The sequence below is a fragment of the Monopterus albus genome, unplaced genomic scaffold (genome assembly GCF_001952655.1).
Source record: "Monopterus albus unplaced genomic scaffold, M_albus_1.0 scaffold16.1, whole genome shotgun sequence".
NCBI lineage: Eukaryota > Metazoa > Chordata > Actinopteri > Synbranchiformes > Synbranchidae > Monopterus > Monopterus albus.
The window spans coordinates 5,498,080-5,510,742 of NW_018127896.1; the positions used below are offsets into that span (position 1 = coordinate 5,498,080).

At 40.6% G+C, this 12,663-nt stretch overlaps 1 protein-coding gene across 11 annotated transcripts in view; it reads left to right on the forward strand.

Moving 5' to 3' along the window:
* LOC109955793 (interleukin-1 receptor accessory protein-like 1) overlaps positions 1–12,663 on the forward strand; it is a 263,673-nt gene that overhangs the window by 230,619 nt on the left and 20,391 nt on the right. For all 11 annotated transcript variants that reach the window (XM_020592273.1, XM_020592277.1, XM_020592276.1 and 8 more), the window contains one exon: positions 9,600–9,732. In XM_020592273.1, coding sequence (XP_020447929.1) covers positions 9,600–9,732 — 133 coding nt within the window. The remainder of the gene's footprint in view (positions 1–9,599; positions 9,733–12,663) is intronic.

Genomic DNA, 12,663 nt, shown 5'->3' on the forward strand with positions numbered 1-12,663 from the left:
GTTTTGTTTTTCCTTTGTTGTCTGCATTGTTTACTGTCTGTTCATACTGCTTATTCTGCATTGTTTGCACTGTTTGTTGATGTTAATACTGCTATTTTGTTATATTACACAGCCTTATGCTGGTTTACTGTTTTGCACATTGAGAGCCGATGTACCAGAGTCAAATTCCTCATGTGTCCGTCACACCTGGCCAATAAAGCTGATTCTGATTCTGATTCTAGTACTATTTCTTATAATTTGCTAAATGACCTACATACAGTATGTAAAATTGTTGTAGCGCCCTTGACATCTCAACCATAGCCTTCAGACCTGTGGTCACTCTTCATACATATTTTGACTCATTTTATTTTGCCCTCAGTGTTTCATTTGAAAAGATTATATGGGCATGAACAGAGCATCTGATATGACAACATTAGAAATCAAGCTAATGTAGTCTTTGACATATTTTGTGGATTATCTCTGAGCAGCGATCACACAGTGGATTTGGGAGAGCTGCTTAAGTCTCTACAGCAGAGAAGCTACTAGACAGTAGATGAAGCAAATAAGCCCAACAGCTCTTCGTGTGCCTGCTGATACAGATTATAACAGATGTCAATCTGTTTTGGTTGTGAAATGTGGAGGCTGCAGCTTGTGGATCATGTCAATGTGTTGTGGGTGAAAACTCGTCAAAAAAATACGTATTTTTGCTGTCTTCTGCTCTGTGCCAGATCATTTTTTTTTCCATTTGTCAAATGTACAAATTTGCCTTTTTGTGCCATTTAAAGCTACTGAATAAGGATGTATACTCATTCTCAGGCCCCAACTGTTGCATTTAGGGAACAGTGCATGGCTCCCATTACCCATACTTAAATTTAAACAATTTAAGTTTTCCCCCTTTAAAAAAATTTCTGGCACAAGGTCATATTTTACCTTGCCTCAAGTTGCTTCCTCTCCTCCTCTCCTCCCACTGCTTGATAGCATTGCTTGTAATTTATTCTATTGTTTTTAATTAAATGAATGGCAAGGGGGTTTAAATACCCAGCAGTTCCAACACATGCCATTTCATATCTGAATTCTAAATTCAGTGCACAGCTACTGTAAAGGGGGACTATAAAGCTGAATAGGTCCCACACTGCACTGCTGCATGTTAGAGAGATTGAACAGTTAGACAAATGTCACCTTTGAAAGAGAACAAGGATAATAAAGTGACAGCAGGGTAGTAGTGAATACCAGCTTCACAGACACTGGGACACCCTGGATTCACAGGTGTCTGACTGTTGTATTCTCAATCTAGCATAGAGGATCAAAAGAGAAAGAGCCCTGGATTACAGCGATGCTTGCCTTTAAAATAAATGGAGTCACAGCAGGTTTAGTGCAGCACTGCCTCCTTCAGTAAAGACAGCCATAATTCCACACATGATGTTATGAAACAAGATTACAAGAAATTAGGGCCATTTCATGTTCTAAAAATTGTAAAGATATCACGTGTAATTGCTTAATTCCTCTATATTAGCTCACATCCTGTCTCTGACCTCGCCATCTTGCAGCACAAACCTAGCAAGAGCATCGTCAGACCACCAGAGTGCTTAATAAGGAAAATATACTGCTGCATGGAGTCGTGGGAGGGAACAAGAAAATCAATTTGATTATCCACAGTGCAAGCTGAGATGTATGTCTGAATAATCACAGGGTGAGCTATGGACTCAATTCTGTATGACTGGTGTTAAATGAGATTTCCCTATATATCAGGTCATTGGAGAGTATGCCACAAAGGTTATTTGTTAGTCATTCACAAGACTCTTGATTTTATTCTGATGGTGATCTGACATTCAACAATCACGGCCTGATGACCTTCCAGACCTTACAACATTAAAATCCTTTTATTTTGCTAATGCACCATTCAGCCAGTCATGTCAGTGCCCCTGAGGAGAATTCTTGTCGCCATTTTTGCAGTAGATATTTCCTACAATTCTGACATTTTGTCGTCCCCAGATGCATGTGTCAGTCTTATGGTAATTTAGCCAAACGGATACATGGAGAGGTTTTAAAACACCTTTCCTCTTCATGGTGTGTTTATCAAATACACAATCGATTTTACATAGTTTCCATCGTTAGAGCAGGACAGTTGTTCCCCAAATCCCAACATTCCCCTTTTGAACACGTGAACATTATTTACGTTCATATGTTGATGAACTGAAATGACATCAGCATAGGCAATGCAAATGACTCCAATTATTCTGTCTATCCACCAGAACGCCACACACTTGCTCAGACACACACAAAGGCAGCGATCTCACACTGTGTTCTTCTGTGAACATTGATGGACAAGGAGAAAGCAGTGGGGCGCTGTGTAGGTGATGTGTTCTCTCACCAGAGCTTTAACCTTTCGCTCTGCAGAGTTTCTCCTTCCTTCCAGCTCCTCTGTTACACAGTCCTATTGTTTGTCTCTGTCCTGATTCGGCACTCATTACAGAACCCTGCTTATGCACAAAGCTCTCCCAAGACATCCTGCAAGGCATGTGAGAGGAGGAAGAAAGGTGAGGTGGAGGAGATGAATAGGATGAGGAGAGACAATGAAACAATGGAAATTAAAGACAGACACATCATATAGTACCATGCATGAGCTGATATACTGTACTGTTACTGATGTTTGACAATTTTGTACTATAAATGTATTATAAAGAAAATATTAATTTCCAGTTACCTGTGTATTTTAAAGCCTACTGTATATGAAACCATTTACAAATCTCTACTACTAGAAAAGTCTGAGTTTCTACTTTTCCCACATGTCTGGAACAGGCAATCTAATTTTAACCAAAAAATGTGATGAGGTGTCTACGTCTCATCTCCACATCTAAAGTTCAGAGAACATCCCAGTACAGTACATGCACTCCTACCATCACCACAGTCACATCGTGTAAACCGGACTCTAATTTTCTCACTTCACCTTGGAGAAATGTGATGCAATGATCACCAAACCCGCTAACACTAGCTTCCTCCCTGGCTTTCAGATTTAAGATGAATAGTTGCAACAGCTTTTCCCCTTGCTTTTTCAAACTCGTTTCACTCATCCACTTCACTTTACTGCCTCAGCTACGTTGTTGCCTAGACTTCCTCGTTCATTCGAATCATGTGCAGTGCAGATATCGAGCACGGTGCTTCTTGAAATGCTGGGAAAAGCACCTTCGGTCCCAACCACTTTACTGTGTCCTCTTTTTATTAGATGGACTCCCCAGGAGAGGATATAGATAGAGCAGCGCTCCCTTGCTCTTCACTCACCACTACTTCCCTCTGCCTCTCTCTCTGTTTTGTTCTTTCTTGCTCACTGAGCATCATAAGCTGTCTCAGTTTTAGCTGGTGAGTTTTCCACTAGACCATAGTAGGAACTGGATTCTTTTCACTGATGGCATAAGACATTGTACATTCAGTCTCTACGTTGGTGAACTCTTAAACATGATCATGGAGTGTAAGGAATCTTAGACAGAGTTATTCATTCAACCTGCAGCTACAGAGCAGGTCATAAACAGGGTTACACTGTGCTGGTCTTTCCTTCTGAACCTCCTAAACACAGAATCTGTCTTCAATTACTTTATGATGCATTGCACTGAATAACCTGACACTTATTTTCAATCTTGATGCCCTGTACCTGCTCTGGTATGATGTACAAGAACAACTTGATATCCACAGTGTCTGCCTCTGCAGCATCTGGATTGTAAGATGAGATTTTAGGTTTATGTGCATGTCTCTTTGCATTGCGTGTGCCATTGACCTGTTTGAGCATGTGGTGATGTGAGTAGTAATTCTTCACTGTTGTCATTTGTCATAAATGAGCCAGACTGATGGTAGAAATAGCATTTGATAGATCTGGCAGCTCCTGAAAGTCAGCCATGCCATCAGTCATAACATTTCATCATGAACAAGCAAATTTGAGTGTACATAAGCAAGGCTGGATAGAATCTGAAACTTTCTGAGCAGAAAACCTCAATTTTACAGGAGTGGGTTTGATTTGCAGTCATGCAGCACACTGGAGGAAAGTACTTCACGGGCTGTGCTGTCTGGTGGCAGAGAACACTTCAGATCCCCTGGACAATTATTAAGAACAAAATTCATTGTATGCATTGCTGAAGTGAGCCCAAGCTGAGTATCTAACCACAGGGGGCTTCAGCTCCGAAAATGGGACTGTTGGGGGTGTAGGTATGTTTCAAACGTGACCCAGCAAGGCCTCAAGGAACCTGCTATGTAGTGCCATTGCTCTTTCTTTTTCTTATTCTGTATCTGTCTCTTCTCCTTTCCTCTCTACCACATTTTCCATTTTCACCAGATCTCTGGCCCTCCATCAGCAGCTAGACTACATGGTGCTGCTTAAAAAGTTCTCTAAACAACTTCCTTGTTCTGTACTAAGCCCTACAGGAGTCCCTCCTCTGCATGCATGGCCTTGCACCAAAGCACAGTGAGCATTCAGGTCCTGTTGGTATCCAATCGCTGCCTTCTCAGGGGGACATTTCTTATCTCAGCTAAAAGCAGCATCAGTGTTTCAGACTAAAAATCAGTTTGGGCTTGACGACTATGATTACTCTTGAGTATGAATCTGAGTCTGCTATCTTAAAACAAAATGCCTGTCTGTTGCAAGAAAGTTTCTACTTAGGATTTTCTGCTGTATCATTGTGCGTTGCATTGTGTTTTTGTGCCTGAGAACATGTATTTGGATACGTCCTAGCTGGAAAATGATTTTGTTAAGGAACAACAGAATAAACAACAACCAACAGAGCCCCAGTAAGCATAGCCTATAAAGACTTCACACTATTTCATAAAACCATTAGCAAAAATAGCATGTACTTCAAAGATGATATGGCAGTAGCTATCATCATCTGATGCTTTCCTAATTGTGCTATAACATTGTTTCCTCCATTCAACGTGGCATTTGTCTAATGTTTTGTGAAGTACCCTTCTAAGTGTTTCATTCATGTCTAATGAGCCTTTCATTGGGAGAATTCAACTGTGACTTCTCCACGCAAGACTATGAGCAGCACAAGGTTTGGATTAGGTAACAATACACAGCTTTTAGCTGAAGAGCACACTATTATGAGAAATGGGTGTTGATCTCTCTTCCACAAGGCTCGAACTGGACTTGTTCGTCACTCAACCCCATCCTGTTCGTTTCCCACTGCCTTGTAATATTCAACAGTACTACAGTACCTTATTTAATTTCCAGACACGGCTTGTCCCTGGCAAAAGTAACACAGAGCAGAGAAAATCATCATTTCACAATACATCATTGAACATTTCATATTATGATTGCCATGTGTTAACATGCTTATAAAATTGAGAAAACATTGTTTGCTGTCTCTTTATCTGTTTTACCTTTATTAATTATGGGGAAAGGTGGCAGCAGTTTCCTGCTTAGCAATAATGAGGTGCAGTGCCAAGTATGAATAACAAGAGATTGACCATACACGAGGGGGGTGTAGCTAAATGAATAATGAACACAGCACAGTCAATGGCTGCCTTAAAATGCGTGATTGGAGAGGCATGGGCTGTAATAAAGAAAACAAAGCAAATACTGAACAGAGAGACAATTAAACCACCAGATCTGGCAACGCAATGTGAGTGGGTACCCAGCCACCACAATTATGGGCCTCCATCATTGGTGTAACCCTTCACTGCCTGGATGTTGTCCTGAAGCAGACAAAAAAGACAGCGATTCTCCTTTAGAGCCTGTAGAATATTTTCAGGAATGATTTTATGCTGCCCATGTGCCCCACTAAATCTGGGAAACTCCTTTTAACCACTTGCAATAATATTATCTTCTGATTCAACTCCCGGGCTTTTTCTCAATCCAGATCAGTCGCTTGCTATCTTGCTGCTCACAAGCCACAGGGCAATTTTAAAGTGCTTTTATGTAGATCCCAGACTCCTGCATTAAAGGAAGGACTAATTAGAGAATATGGGGAATATTGGTTTGTCTGGATGAAAGGAGAAGGGAGGACCTTTCCAGCACCAATGCTGGATGTGACAGAAATGTAATTCTGACATTTTGTGAAGAGGTTGTTTGTTGCTGTTATTCTCTAAAAAAGGCTGTTTAATTTGTCTGTAGAAAAAAATATTTTATGATTGAAGAATTGCTTTGGCATTGTTCCTTGATTAATTCTAATGTATAGGTGGGTAATGAAGGAAAAACAGCATCAGACTGAGCCTCCAGAACAGCTTCAGTGCTCCTTTACATTAGACTGTTCAAGCCTCTGACCTCTACTGAAGGGATGAGCAGCATTCCTCCAAAATATCAGATTCAGCATTTTTAGCTAAGTACTGTATGTTGAACACACAAGGAGTATGAATCCATTGCAGTGTCTCTCGTTGTGCTTTTGTAGGGCAACAAAAATATAATACATTATTATAGAAGAGCTTTCAGATATATAACAATGGTTATATTTACAGATTATTTCACTGGGAAATTTAGACATGCATGAATTAAACTTCATGAGAATGGTGATACGGGGGAAGAAACTGTCACTGTGTCTAGCTGTTGTATGTGTCCAGGGTGTGAGGGGTCAGCAGTGATCCTCTCTGCCCTCCTTTTGACCCATGAGGTGTACAGGTCCTCCATGGAGGGCAGACAGGCTTATACCAATGACCTTTTCTGTAGTCCTGACTGTCTGCTGAAGTCTGTTCCTGTCCTGTTTGGTTGCCGAGCCAAAACCAAACAGTGATGGAGGTGCAGAGAACAGACTTGATGATAGAGTTCATGGCAGGTGTCTGCTTCAGGTCCTGGGAGATTGTGGAACCCAGAAACTTGAAGGGTACCACTGCCAATAAAGAGGTACTGAGTACTGGGGGGGGGGTCCCCACTGTCATCTCCATGGTTGTGAGTGTGTTCAACTCCAGGATGTTGTGGCGGCGCCACAGGGCCAGCTGTTCAAACTCCTGTTTGTACGCAGACTTGTCATCATGTCAGATGAGACTGATGACTGCTGTGTCGTCTGTGATTTTCAGGAGGGGTCTCCTGAGGTACGGTCGTGGGTGTAGAGGGAGAGATGTTGCTGATGATGTGTGAAAAGTGTAGTCTAACATGCAGTTTTTCCATAGATCAACTTGTCAGAGATTTGGTGACTGTGAAGGCTGTATGGTTCCCATTAATTTCTTATTCGTTAAACCTTGTGGTGAGCCCTGATGCCCTACATAGAAGAATCTGCATTTGTTATGTTTCTTTACAAATGTATACAGACTATTCCATTAGTCTCTATCAATATGTTTTAACTTAAATAAGGATGAAGGCAGCGCATTACACCTTATATAGGAGGTATAATACCAGTTTAGGCTGGTATTATGCTCCGTTTTTGTCTGCACAGGTCATAAATACTTTTTCAAATGAAGCCAGCTTTGTGCCAGACATGTTTTTAATTAAAAACCATGTGTGCTTAACATCACTGCTGACCAGTAAAGCAGTTTGTTTAGTTGACACCAGTCCAAGAACAAGGTTCATGTAGTAGCTGCTGTAGAGGTTTTGATCATTTTACACAGTCTTCTTCAGCAGATGTTATGAAATTGTAGATGGTCAACTTTCACAATTTCATAGCACTTAAAGGACTTCTCACTGAATTAATGTCATTAAAAGTTCTAGGACATTTTCTAAAATGGTGTTAGGATTAGTTGCCTTATTTATTTACATCTAAACAGTGTTTTTAGTTAGTTTAACTGTGGTTGTCCTACACAGTCTTCCAGACATTAATATCAGTATGGTGTAAAATCTACTCTGCAGACGACTAAAACCTGCTTGTAGATTACCAGTAATTTCTACATTTGCTTTTTTGTGCAGCCGTATTTGTCTTTAATTGCCAGCTCCTAAATTGCTTCCCATCTCGCCAAAAAACATTAGAGGAATGCGCCCTCATTGTTGTTAAGATTGCAAATGCCCTTTCCAAAATAAAATAAAAAAACGAAAAGCTTAGTCTGTTCCCTCTCTGAAGCATTTTTCCCACTAGCTGCAGGGTTTAATTTATTCAAGGCTCTTTAAACTCAAAAAAGGCTTCACTATTCAGGGGTTGGATTGTTTGAATTTGAATGGGAAATGCTGGTAGATTAACTCGATATGGATGGTACACATACTGCATGCGGGTGCACTGATCTGTAATCTATGTAATCTTCAGAACACAAGGGCAACACAATGCTCTATTAAACTCTTTCAGTTCTCCATGAGGAAAGGTTTGATTTCACCGTCTGGCTTTTTTTCTCACTCACATCCACATAGACATGCACATATTCCCATTTTCTGTCATGCTGTACCTCTGTCAAATGCACACAGATGCATCCTGCCTGCTCTGTGGTGTTTTATGAAGCTTCCAGTCTGTCTGCTTAGCCATGAGAACCTTTGCTGACGTCGCTGTCTTGCAGCCACAGCGACTGAGAGGGATGCTCTAGAGGCACAGGGAGATAAGAAAGTGGAGACAATCACATTAGGACTGATTTTACCCCCCTGACCAAGGGGGGTAAAATCAGGGATTTGAATGGGATTTGAATGGAAGGATTGGTGTGCTTAAATCCCTGCATGGCTCTGCTTGTTTCTCAAACTGAGCACACAAGTTCTGTTCTTGCTGTCTTAGCTACTCACAGTTAAGCCGGCACAAATTAACACTCTGTCATTAAGGAACCGACATGCAGCCATATGTATAAAGAGCCCCATGAAATAAGTCTTGAAGAGTCACACCACTGCTGTCAGCACAACTGAGGGGCTGTCAGTGCTACAGTGTAGCATGCTGTTCTTATCCATAGGTGAGGCCTCATGGCATCAAAGGTAGCACACAAAAGGATTCGTGTTTCCCCTTACTGTTGTCTGCACCTGTCAAAATGGTGTGTTCTGTGGGGTTTTTTTTTTTTGTTGTTGTTTTTGTTTTTTTTTTGCTGTTGTTGTTTTATGTGTTCCTCCTGCCCACCAGCCCCCCTGCTTTGTAGCACCACAGAGACCCCTGGTGGAATTGAGAAGCATAGCAATATTTGTGAACCTGTGTGAATGTGTCCATGTGTGGTCCAGGAGAGATGACAGCATCCCCACAATGCATTCGCTCTGCATCTTCTACTTTCTGTCTTACACACATCCCTTATCTCTTTGTGAGAGAAAATGCAAAATCACCCCTCAATCTGGGACTTTTTCTGAATCTCCAAACCAGATTTTCACTTCGGCTTATCTGAGTGTGCCTGACTACACTAGAGGGCCAAGTTAGAGCAAAGAGTCCCTGTTGTCTTTTAACTAACAAGTGCCAAATTATATGTCATAGTTATCTCCCATCTCATAGACATTTGAGCAATGAATAGATGTTGAATCACCTTTTTTCCTTTTTAGACTCGAAATTGGTGGGGCCTCCTCTGATCATCAGTGTTGCTGATCACATTTAGAACAAATTTCCAATATTCTGTATTGAGATACTCTGCATGAAATCTGTTTTGTGAAAAATATGTTTATTTGATTTATATTTGACAAATCATGTATTAAAAATAATGCAAATATGCCATGAAAACTAGATCTACTGTACATGGAACGGTATATTAAGGAATCAAAAAGCAGTCAAAACACAGATACCCACGGGTTCATACAGGTCTTACCTTGTATCTTTTCTTGCCTTCTACAGGAAATCCAGTCAACCTGACATGCAGAGCCTTCTTTGGATACAGTGGAGACGTCAGCCCACTTATCTACTGGATGAAGGGAGAGAAGTTTATTGAGGATCTCGATGAGGAGCGGGTTCAGGAGAGTGACATCAAGTAAGACCTTTAATATCAGGCCTGGGCTGATTTTTGAGTTTATCATTAATGGTCATTAGGAATTATGACATACTCAGCAAAATAAAACAAAACATTTTACTCATTACAGCAGAGCTTAAGCAACATATAACAAATTCATGAAGTAATTTTAATCCCTTCAGAAGCAGCAAAGAGCCCTAGGGCTGAAGTGGTAAACACCTGTTTAAACCCTATTACCACAAATGCATGACCACACATCACCACACTGAACAATAAAAGGAACCTTTAACTACCAAGCTATCATGTAAATCATATTTATGAATGCTTTACGTGGCTGTTTAATAATGTAGATAACTATGCATTCTTTATCATTTACAATATGTATGCACAGTTGAGGTATTGCTCCATCAGCGAGTAACAATTACTTTGCACTGAAATATAAGTGCAGGCAGTAATAGCAGAGCAGCACAGCAGATGGAAACTCCAATTGAATGCCTCCTTTTTCGTTTGGTTGACCTCTATCTTTTGGCTCAAACTCTCATCTCTGGAAACAGAGGTCTGTTTACTGCAAAATCAGGTGGCAACCCAGGCACACACACCGCCTGAAACTAGATGACCATCCCACAGTGCCATCTATTTGGCTGGTAGAAGCCTGCTCTTTTTTTAACAGGAGCTCTCTTTGCTTTAGGTATTGCATCATTCTCATTATCGGCAACGAAATAAAATATATTCCTTAAAAATATTATAAAATATTCCTGTTCTTATTGTTGAAAAAAAAAAAAACAAGACTAGAAAGGTTGTAGAGGAGTGCAGCAAACAGCTACAGTAGGTCATATAAGAAAATATGGCCCAAAACACTGCCATAAGAAATTCATCCAGCATAATGTTTACTAAAACCAACCACAGACAAACTCCAGCAAACGTTGCTTTCAAGTCCACTGGATAGTGTTGGTCTGTGATATAACTCTTTAACTGACAACACTGGGTTTACTGCTCCATGTACCGCGTTTTACAACATTGCCAGGTTATCTATGGGATTCAAAACATTTGCATATACTAATAACATAATATTAAGCCAGTTTATACTCGGTGCTAACAGTATAGTCCAGTTGACATAAATATGGCCTCATATGACTGTGGGACTATAGGACAGAACCTGTCCAGATAAGTGATAGGTCATACCTTGTGTTACTGCTTAACAATATTGCAGGGCACTTAATCTTCATTTTATTATTGGCAATCTGATAAAAGGTCAAAATGTCCCTGTTTGGTGGACGGACAGGAGCAGAACAATACAATCTACAGCGTACTTCACCCACATTGTTCAAGATCAAGACCTGATCCTCAAGCAGTGATTTTCAGTCAAAACTGGGGAAGAAAATATAAAAGCACCAAGCAAAATGTATTATTTATTATGTTTCACTGTCATTCACTGATGGGTTGTATGTGATGAGATGACATGGGAGCACAAGTTCCTGAAGAAAAGAGGATTATAAAACATAAAAAATAATCAAATTTTAAACTAAATATTTTGACAGACATCCAAGTGGGAAAGGTGTTGCCTCAAAACTAACATATACAGTAGTAAGTGAATGACGTGTATTTGTGCAGTGGTGCAGTCACGTCTCTCAGACGCAACAAATCATCTCTCACTGGGTTTTAGCAAGGTGGAAATTCTTGATCCTCTGAAATGTGTTTCTTTGCCCTGCTGTCATCACCAGGGCACTGAGCAAATAAAGTGAAGGAAGAAGGATGAATCAAATATAAAAAGGAAAGAAACAGCTCCTTGTTTGCTGTCTAGCCATGCAAATAGTTTTGGTTTTATTTGTCCAGGTTTTAAAATATTAGTCCTTCTGTCCTTCTGATTTCCACTTTCATGCAAGGACATGAACTGAATTATATTAGTGGTATTTGCAGCGCTCTTTTCAGAAACAAGGTCTTTGTTGCTGTGGACATCTGAAAGCCTAACTAACTGCAGACTTTCTTAGAGACTTCTCTTCTTCTGTCTGAAGGTATGTCATTTAGTTCCAATGTAGATCCAACTATTTCCAGTGAGGTGTGTGCATTATCCAGAAAATATGATGGATTATAACTTAAACATACATCATACTAACGGATGTTTTAAGGAATAATTAACTTCATTGTTAAGGTTGTTGCTCGAGTGTCTGTCTCCACTGAAATGTTCATATCACACACCCTTTCATGTCCAGCCCCACTATACTCTTTTGACGGACTGCAACTAAAAAAATCCCTGTTGCCACCAAATGGCATCTAATGAAAAGGTTAACTGTGAGCAGCGTGACAAGCCTGGGAGGAGAGTTAGCGGCCCAGTCAGTGACCTGGTATTTTGAGATCTCTCTATTAGCCTGCTAGCATGCTCCGTCCAGCTCTCAGTGCCACTCTCTGTTGTGAAGGACACTAGGCCAATTAGAGCATTCAGGATTTAGGGGGATTGTGTCTTTATGTGTGTGGGTGGTGGGAGGGGAAGGTGGCATTGGGTGGGTGGTATAATAAAGATGAGAAGAGAGAATGTGCTTTCATATTGTAGTCAAATGAAGTAACAAGCCAAGATTAAATCTGTGACCCTGAGCCTGTGTGTGTGTGTCTGTGTGTGTGCATACATCTTTCTGTTACAGTGTGTGCACATTCAAGTTTTTACAATTTTTGTTGTGTGCCACCACATGGTACTGTCTTCCTCTGTGCATTTGTACATATTTTGTTGCTTGTGTAGGGCAGGTGTCAACATTGCTTTGGTGGTATAATAATGATGAGAAGGACTGAAGAAGGAGATTGGTTCCTTATAACAGTTAAATGAGGTAACAAGCCAAGAGATCACAACTGTGACCCTGAGCTGCTTTGAAAAGCCTGTGTGTTTGTGTGTGCAGGGGCAGAAATGTGGAGGTTTGTGGGTGCCCACAATAGACGTTCATGGTTCTCAAGTGTGTGTTTTTG